Here is a 22,313-nt window from a genome sequence, read left to right as displayed (position 1 = left end):
TGGGCCACTAGTGGGGCCCTTGGTGCCCCAAGAGCAGGGGCAAGGGGTGGCATCTTAGACCCCCACCAAGAAAAGTGCAGGACCCACCATTCTACATTGGCCATCTTGTCCGATGTAGGGCACATCGGGAGCTTCTGCACAGGATGGCCCAAAACTTGGGCATTCAGGCAGAAGAAATCACTGAGGCTGCTCACTCCCTCGTGTACATATTGGAACCCTCAGGGCCGGTGCGAGTTGCCTTACTCCTGAATGGGGCTACTCTGGAGCTGATAAAGGATCTTTGGCAAACTCTTATATCGATACATCTAAGAGAACAGAGAGGAAGTATTTCGTTCCTCAAAAGGCCAGGGTCTCTCACTGATGCCTTTCTCCTCCCTGAACGGGAAGGCTCCTGTACACGTTTCCTCCTACATCCCTGATCCACAAGGCCCTACTCAAAGTCAAGAGGGATTGAGCACAGCTGATCATCATAGCACTGGCTTGTCTACACCCAAAATTTGTTCATAACCTTATTGGACCTCTCAGTGGACAGAATGATCAGCTTACCACTGCTCACAAGACCATGGTCACCAGCTCCAAATTGCACTACAAAGAAATTGCACTACAGTACTTGTATGAGGTGAATTGAAAAATATTATTTCTTTTTATCTTTTTTACAGTGCAAATATTTGTAATAAAAATAATAATATAAAGTAAGCACTGTATACTTGGTATTCTGTGTTGCAGTTGAAAACAATGTGTTTGAAAATATAGACAAAGATCCAAAATATTTATAATACATTTTAATTGGTATTCTAGTATTGTTTAACAGTGCAATTAAAATGACAATCACTATTTTTTTAATCTCGTGATTAATTGTGATTATTGTTTAATCGTTTGACTGCCTGAATTTAGATGAATGTCTAGTAATTCAAATGTTGCTTTATTGCATATATTTGGAGCTCCACAATTTAGTACTGTACCTTCTGGACAGTAGAAAAATAAATACACCATTTAAATTTCTAATGCTTTCAACTTCTCTTTTTGAAAATTGAATTTCTCCAAACAAGTAAAGGCATTTGTGTTTTTGGCAACTTAAATAGCCATTTTTCAATTATCCAAATGAAAAAAATTAATATTTTCTTACATTAGGAAAAAAGCACCTTTGCAAAATGTATAAAGCTCATATATTGGATAGGTTTTTATTAAACTTAACTAAAATATTCTCTTTTGGAGTAAGACTAATGAAGAAAAAGTTTGGCCCAATAGATATTTTATTCCATAAAATTTTAAGCATCTGAAAACTGGTTTATAATGAAAATGCATATTCAACCATAACTATACAAATGTTACATTTGTAGCTATTTTTCAAAATTTCTTTCATGATATTTAATAATTAAACAGTAAACAAATGACTGATTCTGATCTATAGATAATGGTAATCTGGATCAGAATCAGGTCTTAAATATTTAAGTCATAATTAACATTCCTTAAGTAACTGGGTCTAAACACTAAAAAAAATTATTCTAGACTACTGTAAGTAAGAATATTGTACAATATATGTTTTCATTTATAGAATCCTGGGTATGCCGGCCGTCAGGAGCTACCAGAAAACCTAAAAATTCAATTTAGAACTGTGTCCATGATGGTTCCAGATAGACAGGTAAAAATGATTACTTAATTAAAGAGAAACCAAATATTTTGTTTATTGAGATACATTTTTTAAAAATATGTGCATATTTTAATAAAAATTAGTCCATTTTCCTTTTTTTCCTTTCCTTCCAAAATTTTCAGAAAAATTAATGGAATTCTTAATGCTATGTTGTATTTCAGATAATTATGAGAGTTAAGCTTGCAAGCTGTGGGTTTATTGATAATGTGGTCTTAGCTCAAAAATTCTTCGTTCTCTACAAACTTTGCGAGGAGCAGCTCACTAAACAGGTATGTTTCCTAGTCTTATGGTATTTACAATACAATTTTTCCTTTAGGTTTTGATCTGTGCACATTTCTATTGGAATATCAGTGTTATGTTTCTTTTAAAGTTGAAATATATTTCAAACAAAAAAATCTCTTTATAAAGTATATATTACCTTTGAGCAAACAACAATCTTATTTTTCACCCTTTTAAATAGATTTATACATATTTTGTAATAATTGTTTATAAATAATTATTTGTAATAATGTTGGTTCTTCACCCTCCTTAAGTCTCCTGCACAGATACACACACATGGATTTGATGCTGGATCTGTGCGTGAACAAACAAGAAATTATTACTATTTTAGGTTAACATATATATTGCAGTAACACCTAAATGCCTCAGTTAGGTTGAACCCCATGAGCTAGGCATTAAACAAGTATTATGGTGGTGCACCGGTTCTGCTATGTTTAGAATTGTCTAGTACTTCCCGTTTAAAGGACAAATCTTCTAAGTGCCCTGAAATCTGCATGTTTACTCAGATTGTGTTGAAATTATTTCTGCCTTATGTGGCATGGGATAGGGTTAGTGATCTAAATTTGGGATCAATTGAGCAATGTGTTCCCAAAATAAAGCCTTCCCAAAAAATAGCATTTCATAAAGTTCACAGATTCTACCAATTTGTTTTGCACAAACATGGGGCTCAAACCATAACTGTCTTCATAGAACAGGAAGGAACCTCGATAGGTCATCTAGTCCAGTCCCCTGCACTTAGCCTGTCTCGATTAGCCCATGTTAAACACTCATGCACCAAACAGATTGCAATGCACATGTCCAGAGAAAATAGTGAAGAGGGTTTCCAGCCATTAAATTTTCACAGGGCCTGGATGGCTCCAGAACACGTTTTGACCATAAATCTAGATGCTCTACGTTTGAAACTTACTCTCGGAAGAAATCTGATAATAAACTGTAGCCATATTGCTATAATTAGCCTCTGTCAAGGAGGGTTGTTATTTGGGGAAATGTACAGCAGCTAATTCAAAAATTCATTCAAACTTTTTAAAAAATAATGTACTCATATCATAGAATATTAGGGTTGGAAGAGACCTCAGGAGGTCATCTAGTCCAATCCCCTGCTCAAAGCAGAACCAACACCAACTAAATCATCCCAGCCAGGGCTTTGTCAAGCTGGGCCTTAAAAACCTCTAAGGATGGAGATTCCACCACGTCCCTAGGTAACCCATTCCAGTGCTTCACCACCCTCCTAGTGAAATAGTATTTCCTGATAGACCTCTCCTACTGCAACTTGAGACCATTACTTCTTGTTCTGTCATGCCACCACTGAGAACAGCCTAGCTCCATCCTCTTTGGAACCCCCCTTCAGGTAGTTGAAGGCTGCTATCAAATCCCCCCTCACTCTTCTCTTCTGCAGACTAAATAACTCCAGTTCCCTCATCTTCTCCTCATAAGTCATGTGCTAGAGTGTTTATCTCTGTTTGCTATCAGAGGGGTAGCCGTGTTAGTCTGAATCTGTAAAAAGCAACAGAAGGTCCAGTATTGGGAGCATAAGCTTTCGTGGGTAAGAACCTCACTTCTTCAGATGCAAGTAATGGAAATCTCCAGAGGCAGGTCTAAATCAGTGTGGAGATAACGAGGTTAGTTCAATTAGGGAGGGTGAGGTGCTCTGCTAGCTGTTGAGGTGTGAACACCAAGGGAGGAAAAACTGCTTCTGTAGTTGGATAGCCATTCACAGTCTTTGTTTAATCCTGATCTGATGGTGTCAAATTTGCAAATGAACTGGAGCTCAGCAGTTTCTCTTTGGAGTCTGGTCCTGAAGTTTTTTTGCTGTAAGATGGCTACCTTTACATCTGCTATTGTGTGGCCAGGGAGGTTGAAGTGTTCTCCTACAGGTTTTTGTATATTGCCATTCCCGATATCTGACTTGTGTCCATTTATCCTCTTGCGTAGTGACTGTCCAGTTTGGCCAATGTACATAGCAGAGGGGCATTGCTGGCATATGATGGCATATATAACATTGGTGGACGTGCAGGTGAATGAGCCGGTGATGTTGTAGCTGATGTGGTTAGGTCCTGTGATGGTGTTGCTGGCGTAGATATGTGGGCAGAGTTGGCATCGAGGTTTGTTGCATGGGTTGGTTCCTGAGTTAGAGTTGTTATGGTGCAGTGCATGGTTGCTGGTGAGAATATGCTTGAGGTTGGCAGGTTGTCTGTGGGCGAGGACTGGCCTGCCTCCCAAGGTCTGTGAAAGTGAGGGATCATTGTCCAGGATGGGTTGTAGATCACTGATGATGCTTTGGAGAGGTTTAAGCTGAGGACTGTAGGTGATGGCCAGTGGAGTTCTGTTGGTTTCTCTTCTGGGCCTGTCTTGTAGCAGGAGGCTTCTGGGTACACGTCTGGCTCTGTTGATTTGTTTCTTTATTTCCTTGTGTGGAACTACGATACCCAGTTTACAGCCCAGGAAACAGATAACGCGGAGTGGCCTGAAGGTGTCTACTACGAAGGAAAAAGTAATGGTGGCGTGGAAGAGGTGAACCTCTCGGCGACCCTTGGACGTCTGCAGCGGCAGCAGATCAAGGAGCTGTGCACTAGCTTTGCACCAATGTTCTCAGCCCCCCCAGGACAGACCGAACGGGCATACCACTCCATTGACATAGGTAATGCTCACCCAATTAGAACCCCACCCTACCGGGAGTCACCTCATGCCCAAACTGCTATAAACAGGGAGATCCAGGACATGCTACAGATGGGTATAATACACCCCTCTAAGAGTGCATGGGCATCTCCAGTGGTTCTAGTTCCAAAACCAGATGGGGAAATATGCTTTTGCGTGGACTACCATAAGCTAAATGCTGTAACTATTCCTGACAACTATCCAATGCCACGCACAGATGAGCTATTGGAGAAATTGGGACATGCCCAATTCATCTCTACCTTAGACTTAACCAAGGGGAACTGGCAAGTACCACTAGATGAACCCACCAAGGAAAGGTCAGCCTTCGTCACCCAGGCAGGGGTGTATGAATTTAATGTACTCCCTTTCGGGCTGCGAAATGCACCCGCCACCTTCCAAAGACTTGTAGATGGTCTCCTAGCAGGATTGGGAGAATCTGCAGTTGCCTACCTCAATGATGTGACCATTTTTTCTGATTCATGGGCAGAACACCTGGAGCACCTGGGAAAAGTCTTCGAGCACATCAGGCAGGCAGGACTAACTGTTAAGGCTAAAAAGTGTCAAATAGGCCAAAACAGAGTGACTTACCTGGGGCACCAGATGGGTCAAGGAACTATAAATCCCCTACAGGCCAAAGTGGATGCTATCCAAAAGTGGCCAATTCCAAAGTCAAAGAAACAGGTCCAATCCTTCTTAGGCTTGGCTGGATATTATAGGCGATTTGTACCACACTACAGCCAAATCACCGCCCCGCTGACAGACCTAACCAGAAAGAAACAGCCAAATACAGTTCATTGAACTGATGAGTGTCAAAAGGCCTTTAACCAGCTTAAGGCGACACTCATGTCTGACCCTGTGCTAAGGCCCCCAGACTTTGACAAACCGTTCCTAGTAACCACAGATGCATCCATGCGGGGCGTGGGAGCAGTTTTAATGCAGGAAGGACCGGATCAAGAATTCCATCCTGTTGTGTTTCTCAGCAAGAAACTGTCTGAGAGGGAAAGCCACTGGTCCATCAGCGAAAAGGAATGCTACGCCATTGTGTACGTGCTGGAAAAGCTACGCCCATATGTTTGGGGATGGCGTTTCCAACTACAAACAGACCATGCTGCGCTACAGTGGCTTCATACTGCCAAAGGGAATAACAAAAAACTTCTTCGGCGGAGTTTAGCTCTCCAAGATTTCGATTTTGAAATACAACACATTTCAGGAGCTTCTAACAAAGTGGCTGATGCACTCTCCCGGGAAAGTTTCCCAGAATCAACTTGTTAAACATTGTTCTTGGAATGTGGAACATATTGTTAGTTTTTTATATAATCAGTAGTATGTCTAAAGGTGCATGTGTCTTATTAACTCTGTTTTCTCTTAGAGCTCTGGGAAGAAATCACAGCCAGTGTGGAACCGGCTGTCCAACATTATCTGTGATTTGGGGGGCGTGTCATAACTATAAAGGAAAGGGTAACAGCCCTCCTGTATACAGTACTATAAAATCCCTCCTGGCCAGAGACTCCAAAATCCTTTTACCTGTAAAGGGTTAAGAAGCTCAGGTAACCTGGCTGACACCTGACCCAAAGGACCAATAAGGGGACAAGATACTTTCAAATCTTGATGGGGGGAAGGCTTTTGTTTGTGCTCTTTATTTTGGGGGTTATTCGCTCTTGGGACTGAAAGGGACCAGACATCAATCCAGGTTCTCCAAATCTTTCTGAACAAGTCTCTCATATTTCCAAATTGTAAGTAAACAGCCAGGCAAGGCATGTTAGTTTTTATCTTTGTTTTCTCAACTTGTAAATATACCTTTTTGCTAGAGTGTTTATCTCTGTTTGCTGTAACTTTGAACCTAAGACTAGAGGGGATTCCTCTGGGCTCTTTAAGTTTGATTACCCTGTAAAGTTAGTTTCCATCCTGATTTTACAGAGATGATTTTTACCTTTTTCTTTAATTAAAAGCCTTCTTTTTAAGAACCTGATTGATTTTTCCTTGTTTTTAGATCCAAGGGGGTTGGATCTTGATCCACCAGGAGTTGGTGGGAGGTAGGAGGGGGGATGGTTAATTTCTCCTTGTTTTAAGATCCAAGGGGTTTGGATCTGTATTCACCAGAATTGGTGAAGAGTCTCTCAAGGCTACCCAGGGAAGGGAATTAGCACATTTGGGAGTGATGGCAGCGGACCAGATCTAAACTGGTAGTTAAGCTTAGAAGTTTTCATGCAGGCCCCCACATTTGTACCCTCAAGTTCAGAGTGGGGAAGCAGCCTTGACAGAAGGGAATAATCACTTCCCTCGATCTGCTGGCAATGCTCCTACTAATAGAGCCCAATATGCCTTTGGCCTTCTTGGCAACAAGGGCACACTGCTGACTCATATCCAGTTTCTCATCCACTGTAATTCTCAGGTTCTTTTCTGCAGAACTGCTGCTTAGCCAGTTGGTTCACAGCCTGTAGCGGTTCATGGGATTCTTACTTCCTAAGTGCAGGACTCTGCACTTGTCCTTGTTGAACCTCATCAGATTTCTTTTGGCCCAATCCTCCAATTTGTCTAGGTCACTCTGGACCCCATCCGTACCGTCCAGCTTACCTACCTCTCCCCCCAGCTTAGTGTCATCTGCGAACTTGCTGAGAGTGCAATTCATCCCATCATCCAGATCATTAATAAAGATGTTGAACAAAACCAGCCCAAGGACCGACCCCTGGGGCACTCCGCTTGATACCGGCTGCCAACTAGACATCGAGCCATTGATCACTACCCATTGAGCCCAATGATCTAGCCAGCTTTCTATCCACCTTATAGTCCATTCATCCAATCCATACTTTTGTTAACTTGCTGGCAAGAATACTGTGGGAGACTGTATCAAAACCTTTGCTAAAGTCAAGATATATCACATCCACCACTTTCCCCATATCCACAGAGTCGGTTATCTCATCATAGAAGGCAATCAGGTTGCTCAGGCATGACATGCCCTTGGTAAATCCATGTTGACTGTTTCTGATCACCTTCCTCTCCTCCAAGTGCTTCAATGCTTCATATGAATGATTGCTGGGAGAAGAGAGGGGATTTGTGGGCAGGAAAGTGGAGGGAGTAGAGGGAGAGGGGTTTGGGGATGTGGTGAGGGGAGGAAAGGGGAGGAGCTATTATGGGGAGAGGGATAAATGGAGAATGGATGATAAGGATGGAGAGATTGGTTAGGGTGCTCAGGTGTAGGGGAGAGTGAGGATTAGGGGAGTGAGACACTGGGCCGGTGCCAATTAGGGTGGAGCTCCACATTCACTTTCCCATGTGTATGCTAATGCATGGGACCTAATACTCTGGTAGGGGAAGGAATCTGAGCCCCTCTTCCTCTCCTAGTGTTTTTGCCGGGGCCTATTGGGGGTATAGTAGAAGTGTGAAGTCCAGGTTAGTGCATAACTTGGACTACCTAACCAAGCAATGTGTGATCCTCCAGTAAGCAGTAAGTTACTGTCTGTGATATGTGTATGAAGCAGCATAGGGCACCAGCATAGGGCACCAGACAAGGAGCAACATTTTTACATGCTAATGGCTTCTGAAGTTCTAATGGATTAATGTGACAGGACGAGGGAGCTTTGCTGGAAAAGGTGTAAGGGGGAGATGTATGTTGCAGGGGATGGTGGGGAAAGGATGGAAAAGAAGAAAGACATTCCGATCATTTCTCACACACATCAAGTTACTGTAATCACTATGTAATGAAACTGTCAAGATTTTGAACATAAACCATGTATGTGATTTCTCACACTGGCTCTGTCAGCAACTTCATCCTGCAAACTTTGTGAAGCATGAACAGGTTGGGCTGATATGTGCCATGTTTCTGTGTTTCTTGGTTTTCATATGTTTATGTTTGTAATATATTAACTCTTTATTTCCTTGTTTTCAGAGATATAAGTTTTGCTGAACTTGATGTTCTGGAACGGCATGAGACATCTCTGGGCAACCTTAATTCTATGTTAACAAAGTTGTTTGTCAGTGAATATATAGTAAATGACAGTCTCTGCCATCAAGAGCTATCTAAGGCTTTGCCTACACTAGTGCACATTACAAGCTTGGGGTGTGATTCCTTGCTCGCGTACACATATTTGGGTTAGCTGTCATTGAGCTAGCATGAGTATAAATAGTAGTGCAGCCACAGTAGCACAGACAGCAACAGCATGGCTTAGCTATGCCACATGTGTACCCACTGGTTGCAGGTGGGTTTGTAGCTGGGACAGCTAACCAGCCTCCAATGCCACTGCCCATGCTATCATGGCTACAGTACTATTTATACTCATGATAGCTCGCTGAAAACTAGTGAAAATATGTGTTACAGAAGCTCGGAATCACACATGAGCTCATAGAAACATAAGGTTGGAAGGGACCTCAGGAAGTCATCAAGTCCAACCCCCCTGTGCTGTGACAGGACCAAGTAAACCTACACCATCCCAGACAGGTTTTGTCCAACTTGTTTTTAATAGCTTCCAATGATGGGGACTTCACAACCTCCCTTGGAAGCCTATTCCAGAGCTTAACTACCCTTATAGTTAGAAAGTTTTTCATAAAATCTAATCTAAATCTCCCTTGCTGCAGATTAAGCCCACTATTTCTTGTCCTACCTTTACTGGACATGGAGAACGATTGATCACAGTCCTCTATATAACCGCCCTTAACATACTGGAAGATTGATCAGGCCCCCCTCGGTATTCTCTTCTCAAGTCTAAACATGTCCAGTGTTTTTTAACCTTTCCTCATAGGTCAGGTTGTCTAAACCTTTTATCATTTTTGTTGCTCTCCTCTGGACATTTTTCCGTTTTTTTCACATCTTTCCTAAACTGTGGTGCCCAGCTGGGGCCTCACCAGTGCCAAGTACAGCAGCACAATTACCTCCTATGTCTTACATACAACACTCCTGTTAATACACCCCAAAATCATATTAGCCTTTTTTGCAGCTGCATCACATTGAGGCTCACATTTAGTTTGTGGTCCACTATAACTCCCAGATCCTTTTCAGCAGGACTACCACCTAGCCAGTTATTCCCCATTTTGTAGCTTTGCATTTGACTTTTCCTTCCTAAGTGAAGTATTTTGCACTTGTCTCTATTGAATTTCATCTTGTTGAATTCAGATCAATTCTCCAATTTGGCAAGGTCATTTTGAATTTTAAACCTGTTTTCCAAAGTGTTCACAACCCCTCCCAGGTTGGTATCATCCTCAAATTTTATAAGCATACTCTCTACTCCATTATCCAAGTCATTCACCATAATTTCTTCTTTGAGTGATGTCCCTATGGGTGCTCCCCTTGTAGGTGCGGCAGTGCCCCGTCTGCCTGGGATCAGAGATATTCATTAGCAGTGCCCATCGGACCGCACATGCGCACCTCCCCATCTCACGCTGTGCACGGGACGTATATATAGTGCTGTGTAGTCCGATCACCCACAATTCCTTCTGTACCACCTTTGGTCCACGATGGAATCTGCAGCAGAGACTGCTTCTCCTATTCCCTCACTAGACAGTGCCTTACCTGTTAGTGCAGTTTCTTTTTCTTTCTTTCTTTCTTTCTTTCTTTCTTTCTTTCTTTCTTTCTTTCTTTCTTTCTTTCTTTCTTTCTTTCTTTCTTTCTTTCTTTCTTAAAAAAATATTTCTTTTGTTTTAATTTTACCTTCACTGTTATTTCACAGCTTAGGTTTCCATTTCCCTGCTTCTCGCCCTTCCCAACTGGAAGCTTTTCCCTTCACCCTTATGCCCGGAGCCTGAAAAGAGTAGATTAAAACTTCTCCTCATGGAGAAATCACTGCAATCGACATTGGACCTGGGCCCAGACTCTTCCATGGAGAGGCCCTCACATTCTGCCAGGTAGTCTGCCAATCTTCACTCCCCACGTTGCTTGAAGAGAAAATCTTCTCTTTCTCGCTCAGATGAAAATAAATGGGCTCCCTCCTCACACTTTGAGGCATAGCCCACCAGAATACAGTCCCCGGCAAGGTCTGTTGCCTCAGCATCGTCTGACAGGGAACACAGCTCCAGGGCCTGTCCAAGTATCTCTGGTACTGATGCGAAGAAATGGTCTAAAGACCCTAACTGGGCAGACCTACAGTCCTCAGCACCATTTCCCAGCTCTGGGGAACAAGACAGGCCAATTTCAGGAGCTACAGCACAGACAAAAATGTCAGAATTGGCACCCTTTCCGACACCGACAAAACCGTCAGCATCAGCCAAGCCATTGGCATCCGCCAAGTCTCTGGTGCCACCTATGGACACTTCAGGGGAATACACCCTTCGATACCAAGTCATACACTGGCACCAATGATGCTTTTCCCCCCTGCCACAAGACTTTAGATACCCTAAAGACCTGTTGATATCTGACACTCCTGAGTCTCCGCTCAGTTGACGTGCCCTCCCCCCACTTCTGCCCTTCTCTTCAGACTTACAACACTCCTCCCTTTCTCCACCAAGGATGGTACCTCCCTTCCCCAGCAACGAGGAGGGCTCCCATCACTCCCTTGTCTACCAGGCAAATCACACCTGCTCATTCTCACTATCCACAATCCACATCTAGTCCACAATCTTAGCATGGACTACCATGTATACAGCCACGTTTCTCTCCCTCACAATGGCAATATTGGGACCCTTGGGCCATGTACAGGGCACAGTTTGGGAACCCTCCCAGGGAGCAAAGCTGGAGACCTACACCTCTCCCTTCTCCATTGGTCCCCCATCGGGACCAACTGAAGAGGAGGAACAAGAGCAGGCTCCACCAACACTACATTTTTCCTCCCCATCTCCTGAGGAGGCTATCAGGTCTCCACCTCCTACATCTCCTGACGACTTCAGGCATTTTCAGGACTTACTCCACAGGATTGCAGACTCCCTGCAGATTCCTTTGGAGGAAGTCAAGGACCAGAAGCATAAACTGCTTGATATCCTCCACACATCCTCTTCTTCCAAGATCATACTACTGAGCAAGGAGGCTCTTTTCGACCCTGTGAAGCTGCTCTGGCAGACCCCAGTATCCATTCCTCCGACCTGCAAAAGCAGTGACAAAAAATATTATGTTCTGGCGAAGGATGTGAAATTTCTATTTTTGCACCCAAGCCCAAATTCTTTGGTGGTCAATGCAGTAGAAGAGAGAGGCCATCAATACCAATCCTGTGCTAGTCATCCAAACAGGGACTGGAAACACCTAGACTTATTTGAACACACAGTATATTCATCACCAATGCTCCAATTTAGAATCTCCAACTACAAAGCTCTCATGGCTAAGTATAATTACCTAAACTACTCTAAATTGAAGGAATTCTGCCATGACCTGCCTAAGGCTAAGAAAGAGCAATTCCAGTCTTTAACCTAGGAAGGACATCTCCAAGCCCGAATAGCCCTACAAGCCATGTTAGACTCTGCAGACATTGCTGCCCAATCCATCACAACTGCTGTGGTCATGAGGCAAGCATCATGGCTCCACCTCTTAGGTTTTCATAAAGAGGTACAAACCACAGTAGAGGACTTACCTTTTGAGGGCCAGAAACTATTCTTGGAGCACACAGACGATTCTCTACACTCCAATCTCTTGGCATTTACCTACCTGTGCCGAAGAGATGCCTGGGGAAATATTATCTCCCCCCACAATCCTGACCACAGCAGTACACCCCTTACTAGCACTATGAAATTCAGTGCCCAAGACAAAGACCACCTACCAAACGTAGACAGCCCGCTCCTCAAGGGGCTACCTCTCTTACCCCTCACTGAAGTAACAATTTTGAAGGTGTGATCAAGGACCCAAGAAGCCTCCCCCTATTCCAGTCATTCCCATCATCTTTGACATTCCAACCATTGAGCAACTGACTAACTCTGTTTTTCCCATCTTGGAGACTAATCACCTCGGAGAGGTGGGTTCTAGAGATAATCAAGGAAGGATACTCCATCCCCTTCCTATCCATCCCGCCCTGTCACCCCCTCTTCCTGTCCCTCTTCAAGGACCCCTTTCATGATTCCATTCTATGGGGAGAAATAAATCATCTTCTGCAACTGGAAGCCATAGCACTGGTTCCTTCCCAGCACATGGGACAGGGTTTCTACTACCCCTGTTTCCTGATCCAGAAGAAATCCGGCAGCTGGTGACCTGGACCTTTGCAATCTAAACAAGTTTGTCAAACTGCAACACTTCAAAATGGTTACCCCCTCCAGTATTATCCCAGCACTGATACAGGGGGACTGGTTCTCGGCCCTCGACTACCAAGATGCATACGTTCATGTTTCAATACACTCTGCTCACAGGCGATTTATCTGATTCATCATGGGTGACAACCACTACCAGTATAAGGTACTACCTTTTGGACTGTCCATGGAACCTCGGGTGTTCTCCAAGATCCTTGAGGTAGTCGCTGCCTACCTAAGGAAACAAGGAGTTGTCATCTTTCCATACTTGGACGACTGTCTCCTCAAGGCCCCATCCTAGACCGATGCTCTCTGAGCTGTCTGCATAACAATAGATCTGTTCACAAAGCTAGGCCTCCTTGTGAACCTAGAAAAATCCACTTTTAATGCCAACAATTAGAATTCATCAGTGCACAGTTGGATGTCATACAAGCCAGAGCCTTCCTACCACCTCACAGATTCTCGGCTATAGTACATCTGGTATCCAACATACAAGTCTGCCCCCAGATCTCTGCCAGAACATGTCTTCAACTTTTAAGCCACATGGCAGCAGCCACTTTCATGATCATACATGCAAAACTACACATGTGATGTCTTCAGGCATGTCTCTGTACAGTATATCTCCCCCAGAAACACAGCCTCCACAAGCTGTTATCCAGGCCAATGCGAGTCAAGGACTCACTGCTTTGGTGGACACAGCCCAACAACATCTGTGTCAGAGTTCCTTTCCTCCAACCAACACCGACCATGATCCTAACAACCAATGTGTCCCTAATAGGTTGGGGAGCGCATCTCCATGATCACATAGTGCTGGGCCGATGGTTGTTAACCGAATCTGCCCTACACAACAATCTCCTAGAATTACGAGCAGTCCTCAATGCCTGCTGACATTTCCTCTCTCTGCTCAAACACTGTACCATCAGAGTCATGATGGACAATCTTGCCTGCATGTATTACATCAACAGGCAGGGCGGAACTGTGAAACAGGTATATCCAACACATCAGCACCATTTCAGCAGTGTACCTCTCTGGACACCAGAACACCACTGCGGACACATTGAGCAGGAGGTTCTCCCATGATCACAAGTGGGAACTGGACATGCGAGCACTTCAGCACATCTTTAACCGATAGGGATACCCCACCATAGACCTCTTTGCCACACAGCACAAAACACCTGCTGCCCTCAATTCTGTTCCAGAGTGGGACTGGGACACTGATCTATGGGAGACGCATTCCTCATAATGTGGGATGCACCACTCCTCAGCGGCATATTATCGCCTAGGCCGACAAGGCCTAGGCCTAGGGCAGCAAATTTGCAGGGGCGGCAAATTTGAGCACCCACGGAGAAGCTCCCCTGCTCTAGCTCGCCTCCTCCGCGAGCGCGCTGCCGCGTCCTGTTTCTCTCCCCTCCCTCCCAGCGCTTGCGCTGCGAAACAGCTGTTTCGCGGGGCAGGGAAGGAGGGGGGAGGAGGGGGAACTCGGCGCGCTGGGGGAAGAGGCGGGGCCTGGGCGGGGATTTGGGGATGGGATCCAATAGGGGCAGGGAGGGGGCGGAGTTGGGGCGGGGTTTTGGGGAGGGGTTGGAATGGGGGTGGGGAAAGGGTGGAGTCAGGGCCTTGGGTGGCAGGCCAGTCCTTGCCCACAGACAACCCGCCAACTGAAGCATATTCTCACCAGTAACTACACAATGCACCATAGTAACTCTAACTCAGGAACCAATCCATGCAACAAACCTCAATGCCAATTCTGCCCACATATCTACACCAGAGACACCATCACAGGACCTAACCAGATCAGCCACACCATCACCGGTTCATTCACCTGCATGTCCACCAATGTAATATACGCCATGATATGCCCCTCTGCTATGTACATCGGCCAAACTGGACAGTCCCTACGTAAAAGGATAAATGGACACAAATCAGATATTAGGAATGGCAATATACAAAAACCTGTAGGAGAACACTTCAATCTCCCTGGACATACAATAGCAGATTTAAAGGCAGCCATCCTGCAGCAAAAAAAACTTCAGGACCAGACTCCAAAGAGAAACTGCTGAGCTTCAGTTCATCTGCAAATTTGACACCATCAGATCAGGATTAAACAAAGACTGTGAATGGCTAGCCAACTACAAAAGCAGTTTCTCCTCCATTGTTGTTCACACCTCAACTGCTAGAAGTGGGCCTCATCCTCCCTGATTGAACTAACCTTGTTATCTCTAGCCTGACTTACTCTTGCTTGCATATTTATACCTGCCTCTGGAAATTTCCACTACATGCATCCGACAAACTGGGTATTCACCCACGAAAGCTCATGCTCCAATACGTCTGTTAGTCTATAAGGTGCCACAGGACTCTTTAGTGCTATATAAATGTCACATGCACTGCGCAAGAGCAGGGAGGTGTGCATGTGTTGTCCAACATGCACAGCTGATGAAGATCTCCAATCTCAGGTGCAGGGGGTACTGACACACCTACAAGTGGAGCACCCAGAGGGGGACACATCTCGAAGAACCTGAGTTACTGCACAAGGTTGAGTGACTCATTTAATAGTACCAGACCCAGGAATGACCCTGCAGGACCCCACTAGGTATGCCCTCCCAATTTGACAGCAAACCATTGATAACCCCTCTTTGAGTACAATACTCCCCTATACTAGACCATGGGGAGAGATCAGTGCATCATCTGAAGTATAATCTCACTGGTGCTCCTCCTGAATGGCATGCTTCTGCCCTGCCCACTAGGCAGGGCTACAGTGTAAATACCATAGTCTAGCATTAGAGGATATAAACACTGGTGAAATCATGGAAACGGCACAAATTTACACCAGAAGAGAACTTTGCTGACAAAGCCTAGTTCTCTTTTTTTTAAATTATTTAAATGGAATCATTCTTCATTTACACTAATATTGGTGAGAGTAGACTCATGCTATAGTCTTTGTGAATTCATTGAGTCAGATAACACTGGTTTGACTGATCTTTTTTAATAGGTCCAGGCCTGCGTGGCTTAGCACACAACTCTGAGTATAGATCTATTGAGGAAATAAATCTGGAGACTTCCAATTATTGGTATGTAAGCAAATTTTTTTTCCTTTTTTAGGTTCATTATGACTTTGGTCTGAGGAATATCCTTTCCGTATTGAGGACCCTTGGAGCTCAAAAGAGGGCCAGACCAGATGACAGTGAATTGAGTACTGTTATGAGAGGACTAAGGGATATGAACCTCTCTAAACTGGTGAGACTCTGTCAGTTTAAGAGTTCAGTAGTCTATGGGTGAATGTCTTACCTGTTTTTTATAGTTTACAGTTTTTTATATGCTTTTTTTAAAAATCTCAAACACTTCTAAACTTCATTTTTAAAATTCAGACTGGCAAGTAGCTCAATGAGCAGAATGTGCTTATCAAATTTGAAAACAATGCTTAAAATGTTTGAGGTCATAAACAAAACACTAGTGTGCTGTGCATGGGCAGTATGTTATTTTCCTTACTAAATTAAGTGTGCACAGGGTGATGAACATTGTATAAATGAAGAGATTAACTTGAGTGCTCACTTAACTAGATTGCTCTTTATAGTCAGCCTGCTTAATGATGCACACTTGTGTACATGGGTACACATCTAAAATATATATAATTAGGCATACTCAAAAGTTGGTGTGCATCTTCTTAAATGATGTTCCTCCTTTTTTGGTGGCCTGAATTTAGGGGCATAACACTGCTGTACAGCCAAAATGCTTCTGAAATAAATGTAGTCAAACTTTACTAATTCTGGGTCACTGAGAACGAAAATGATGCTTAAAATTGTTGATTGGCTCTAGTTTTCAAGATATGCTATTGGGTCAGTATATACAACCCTTGACTTGGGAATGGCGGAGGATAAGTGAGTTATAAAGGGAAGGGATCTCAATTTAAACCAGAAATGACTAAAATACATCTTTGACTGGCTCTATGAATAAATCTATGACTGGGTTTGGACAGTACTTGCTTTTTAAGCAAAACAATGAATGATGCAATCTGAAGCTGGTATTGCATCATACATGATATGAATTGCATCATGTTATTCCTAGAAATCATGGATGATGCAATCATAAGGAAGCTTACATCACTCTGCTGAACAAATTGCCCTATATCAGTTCTAGAAATCATACAGGGTCGTGCTCTCTTGTTTGTCAGTGTTTGATTTTGCAAAGGGACACATTTCTGTTTAGCCAAAGTGAGCAGAGATGCCTCGTACTTGTGTGAACAGTGCAGATAACTTCTGCTATGTTTGTGGTGAAGTGACTTTTGCATCACAAAAGCGCAGTATAACCACTATGGTTAAGAAAGCCTATCACCTTTATTTTGGCTGCAAAACTGGAGATCAGGACAAGAGGTGGGCCCCACACATATGCTGCAACACTTGTGCAACAAATCTTCACCAGTGGTTGAACAGGAAAAGGAAATCTATGCCTTTTGCAGTGCCAATGATTTGGAGAGAACCAACAGATCATACCAGCAATTGTTACTTCTGTATGGTGCCTCCAGTTGGGAAAGGTGTGTCGAAGAAGAAAAAGTGGACTGTGCATTATCCAAACATTCCATCAGCTATACGCCCAGTACCCCACGGAGAAGGACTGCCGGTTCCTGATGCACCAGAATCAATCTCGCTTGAGTCAGACGAGGAAGAGGAAGAGGATGAAACTTCTGGTCCTGAACCATCAATGTCACAGGACCCTCATTTTCTCCCATCCTCCTCCTCTGAACCACACCTCATAACACAAAGTGAACTGAATGACCTTGTCAGGAATTTGGAACTACCCAAGAGTAAGGCAGAGCTGTTGGGCTCCAGACTACAGTGGTGGAATCTCCTGGCAGGTGATGTTAGGGTTTCCATGTTCCGTGACCGTCAAAAGGATCTTGTCCCATTCTTCTTCATGGAAGGTGATCTTGTAGCCTGCAACAACATCGATGGTGTGATGGCAGCCCTCAACATTGTTCACGATCCAGATGAGTGGAGACTGTTCATTGATTCATCGAAGACGAGTCTTAAAGCTGTTTACTGCATAATGGCAATGTTTTGCCATCAATTCCACTTGGTCATGCAGTCCATATGAAGAAAACCTATGACAACATGAAACAACTTTTGAGGTGCATAAACTATGACCAACATCAGTGGCAGCTTTGTGGTGATTTGAAGGTTGTTGCTCTCTTGCTTGGTCTGCAGACTGGATACACTAAGTACTGCTGTTTTCTCTGCGAATGGGATAGTCGTGCAAGAGATTCCCACTACATCAAGAAAGATTGGCCACTCCGACAGTCATTGGAGCCTGGGAGGAAAAGTGTTCAGCATCCACCACTTGTTGAATCAAGGAAGATTTTGTTACCACCCTTACACATCAAGCTGGGTCTGATGAAGAACTCTGTCAAGGCCATTGACAAAACACAAGCAGCTTTCAAGTACCTCCATGGAAAATTTCCAAGGTTAAGTGAAGCTAAGATAAAGGAAGGTGTCTTTGTCGGTCCTCAGATTCGTGAACTTCTTCGAAATGATGCATTTGACCATGCACTGCGTGGCAAGGAAAAGACGGCATGGAAAGCCTTCCAGTTAGTGGCAATAAATTTTCTCAGAAACAACAAGGTAGACAACTACAGGTTCTTCTTCGAGTGATTGTTCATGTCCATTCCAAGCAGGTGTGTGTGCGCTGCATGCACGCCAGCTGGAAGATTTTACTATAGCAGCGTACGTAGGGTTGGCTCCGGGGCCTCCTGGAGTGGCACCCTCATGGCGCTGTATATAGGGGACAGCCGACCCCCCACCCCCTCAGTTCCTTCTTACCGCCGGTGACGGCTAGCTGGAACTTCGCTTGTTCTTCAGCAATCGTAGCAGTGTTCTGTAGTTCTTGTAAATAGTTAATTAGTTAGTTGGTTGTTAGTGTTAGCTAGTTAGATATTAGTTGGGGGGGTTTCCCCAACTTTTTGTTGCCCCGCTGGGGCATGCCCAGGTCCCCAGGGTTCAAACTCTGTTGGGACTGTGGGAAATTTATGCCGAAGAGTGACCCGCACTCTTCGTGCTTACGGTGCCTCGGAGAGACCCATCAAAGGGATAGGTGCACTATCTGCAGGGCTTTTCGCCCCAGGACTCTCAAAGATAGAGAGCAGAGACTTAAAGTCCTCCTAATGGAGGCGGCACTGCGGCGGCAATTGGATCCCGGGCCTTCCGAGCTGGCACCCAGCACTTCATCCTCGGTGCGCAGTGCCCTGGCACCGGAGATAAGTCGTGAGGCCAAGGCCCCGAAACCCCAGCACCGGAGAGAGTCGGCGCATAAGAAACCATCTTCTACAAGACGCTGCTCTCCATTGCCAGTGCCGGTTAAAAAGAACAGGCCGCTGAGAGAACAATCTCCCCACCGGGACTCTAAAGGTCCGGCGCCGTCCACGAGTGTTACAGGACAACTCGCGCCGCAGACCCATCCGGCCCATCCCGTTGACTCCCGCCCCGGAGAAGGCAAGGTCGAGTCCGGAACGGCATAGATCCCCGGACATGATGGACGAGGTGCGCTTCCCATCGACGCCGGAGGCGTTCGAGGCCGCATCAGACCGCTTGAGCCTCCCGGTGCCGGTGTCGCTGCACCAGTGCAGAGAACCTCCGGCTACCGCTTGGCCCCATTACCACTCTAGGGGCAAACCGGCGATGCGCTCACCGCGCTCTCCACGTGGCACTGCGGCAGAGGCACCGGTGCGAGCACCCCCTCCGGCAACAGTGGGTACCGCGCCTCCGATGTCCTCATATTCAGTGACTTCTGACTCAGAGGCGGACTCGTACTGTTCTAACAGATCGAGGAACAGGCGATCGTCCTCGCGTACGAGTGCCCAACCGTACCCACCGCAGTGGCACCAACAGCAGCAGTGGCAACCGCCCCCACAGTGGCCGTTCTGGAAGCCTACCATCAGTCAGTGGGTCAGGCGTACGGGCCCTGCTCACGAACCGCTTCTGTTTCCTCAACATCTGCGGCACCGCCGCTAATGCCACCATCACTGGCACCGCCGTCTGACAGGAGTGTGCCACAAGGGGACACGGCACCCCCTGGTCAAACAATGGCACTGATGGGGACTTTGCTCCCAATAGCGCAGGCACCGTCCAGCACTCCTCGTCGTTCGGTGGCGACCCCGGTACCGGCCGCGGTGCCGCATCTTGAGCCGACACCGGCCACGCAGCCTGAGTACCGTGTGCCGCAGGCCCTCACAGAGGGAGATGTGGTAGATGAAGGGCCGCTGCATGGGACATCTTCCTCTTCATCTCCGGACGAGGCAGTAGCGGGAACTTCAGCGGCACCGGCCCTAGAGGACAATAGGATCCTCCAACAGTTCCTTACTCGAGCGGCCCAGAGCCTCTCGATACAGACTGAGCAGATCGAGGTGGACACAGATTGACATCCTGGCCCCGTCAGGTCCGTCTAGGGTAGCCCTCCCTCTCATTAAGACCATTACGGACACAACCCGCACCTTATGGCAAACTCCAGCCTCATTGGCTCCTACAGCCAAAAGGACTGAGAGGCGATATTTTGTTCCTACCAAGGGGTATGAACATCTTTATACACCCCCCACCCCACCGGACTCCCTAGTGGTAGATGCGGCAAACCAGAGGGAACACCAGGGTTTCCAGGGGGCTACTCCTAAAAATAGAGAGGCTAAGAAGCTGGACCTGTTCGGGCGCAAGGTATATTCAGTGGAGGGTGTGCAGTTGCGCATTGCCAATCAGCAAGCCATAGTGAGCCGGTATGGACACAATACGTGCTCGGCTTTGTCTAGGTTCATGGACCTCCTCCCACATGACTCACGAACCGAGTTTTCGGCCCTAGTTGATGAGGGAAGAGTGATTACCCGTGCTTCACTCCAAGTGGCCTTGGATGCGGCTGATCCAGCCTCACGCACATTGGCGACTGGTGTGGTCATGAGGCGTGGGGCCTGGCTTCAAGCTTCCGGCCTCCCTCACGAGGTCCAACAAATGATCCAGGACCTGCCCTTTGAAGGGCCCCACGATCTTCTCAGAAAAGAATGATAAGAGACTCCATAGCCTAAAGGATTCGCAGACCACCCTCCGTTCCTTAGGTCTACACACCCCTGTTATCCAGTGTAGGCAGTTCAGGCTGCCGCAGGCCCCTCGACCGTACCAGCCTCAAAATCGAGGGGATGCCTCGCACAGAAGGAGGAGGCAACAACAGCAGCCTTTCGGACAGTCATCTGCCCAACCAAGGCCTACGCAGGGGCCTAGACCACCATTTTGATGGCTTGGTTGAGGACGACCTCCCAGTCAGAACCATGGATCCATCCAACCTTACCTTTTCATCACGCCTGTCCCCCTTCTATCGGGCGTGGGCCCAGATCACATCGGATGCTTGGGTGCTGCGCACGGTAGAGGAGGGATATTCTATCCAGTTCTCCTCCCTTCCGCCCCACCAGCCCCCCTCCCCGTTCCTCTTCAGGGACCCCTCTCACGAGCAACTTCTACTTCAAGAAGTTCAGCCCCTCCTCGCTTCAGGGGCAGTGGAGGAGGTTCCGCTGGAGCTACGGGGCAAGGGCTTCTACTCTCGATATTTCCTAATTCCGAAAGCGAAAGGGGGCCTCAGACCTATTCTGGACTTGCGACGTCTCAACAAGTTTGTGAAGAAACTCAAGTTCCGCATGGTCTCCCTGTCCTCCATCATTCCTTCCATGGATCCAGGAGACTTGGTATGCCACCCTCGACTTAAAGGACGCGTACTTTCATATTGCAATAATCCCTCAGCACAGGCGTTACCTCAGGTTTCTCGTGGGCAACGCTCATCTTCAGTTTACGGTTCTGCCCTTTGGTCTGTCAGCAGCCCCAAGGGTTTTCACGAAGTGCATGGCAGTCGTGGCAGCCTTCCTGCGCAGACACGGGATCCAGATATTTCCCTACCTGGCCGATTGGCTCATCAAGGGCAGAAACAAGGCAGTAGTGGAGGCTCAGCTGGTCTTCATCAGGCAGACCTTCCGCTCACTCGGCTTCTTACTCAACGAGGCCAAGTCCACACTGTCTCCAACTCAAAAAATCGAATTCATAGGAGCAGTTCTGGACTCGACACAAGCCAGGGCATATCTCCCAGAGGCCAGATTCCGAACTATATCCAACATCATTCTCGGCCTCCAAAGTTATCCTACCACCACAGTAAGAAGCTGCCTCAAATTACTAGGACACAGGCATGCAGGAGTGAAATCAGGAAAGCCAAATCACACTTGGAGTTGCAGCTAGCAAGAGATGTTAAGAATAACAAGAAGGGTTTCTTCGGGTATGTTAGCAACAAGAAGAAAGTCAAGGATAGTGTGGGCCCCTTACTGAATGAGGGAGGCAACCTAGTGACCTAGGATGTGGAAAAAGCTAATGTACTCAGTGATTTTTTTGCCTCTGTCTTCACGAACAAGGTCAGCTCCCAGGCTGCTGCACTGGGCAGCACAATATGGGGAGAAGGTGACCAGCCCTCTGTGGACAAAGAAGTGGTTCGGGACTATTTAGAAAAACTGGACGTGCACAAGTCCATGGGGCCGGATGCACTGCATCCAAGGGTGCTAAAGGAGTTGGCAGATGAGATTGCAGAGCCATTG

At 46.1% G+C, this 22,313-nt stretch overlaps 1 protein-coding gene across 1 annotated transcript in view; it reads left to right on the top strand.

Annotated features, from left to right (window-relative positions):
• Positions 1-22,313, top strand: part of DNAH8 (dynein axonemal heavy chain 8) — a 581,193-nt gene that overhangs the window by 348,487 nt on the left and 210,393 nt on the right. The window contains exons 47-49 of the mRNA XM_054024546.1: positions 1,556-1,642; positions 1,813-1,920; positions 15,818-15,952. Of these exons, the coding sequence (XP_053880521.1) occupies positions 1,556-1,642; positions 1,813-1,920; positions 15,818-15,952 (330 nt within the window). The remainder of the gene's footprint in view (positions 1-1,555; positions 1,643-1,812; positions 1,921-15,817; positions 15,953-22,313) is intronic.

This window comes from Malaclemys terrapin, chromosome 3 (genome assembly GCF_027887155.1).
Source record: "Malaclemys terrapin pileata isolate rMalTer1 chromosome 3, rMalTer1.hap1, whole genome shotgun sequence".
NCBI classification, from domain to species: Eukaryota; Metazoa; Chordata; order Testudines; family Emydidae; genus Malaclemys; species Malaclemys terrapin.
Note: the sequence above shows the minus strand (reverse complement) of the source record. Positions and strands in the feature narration are given on the sequence as shown.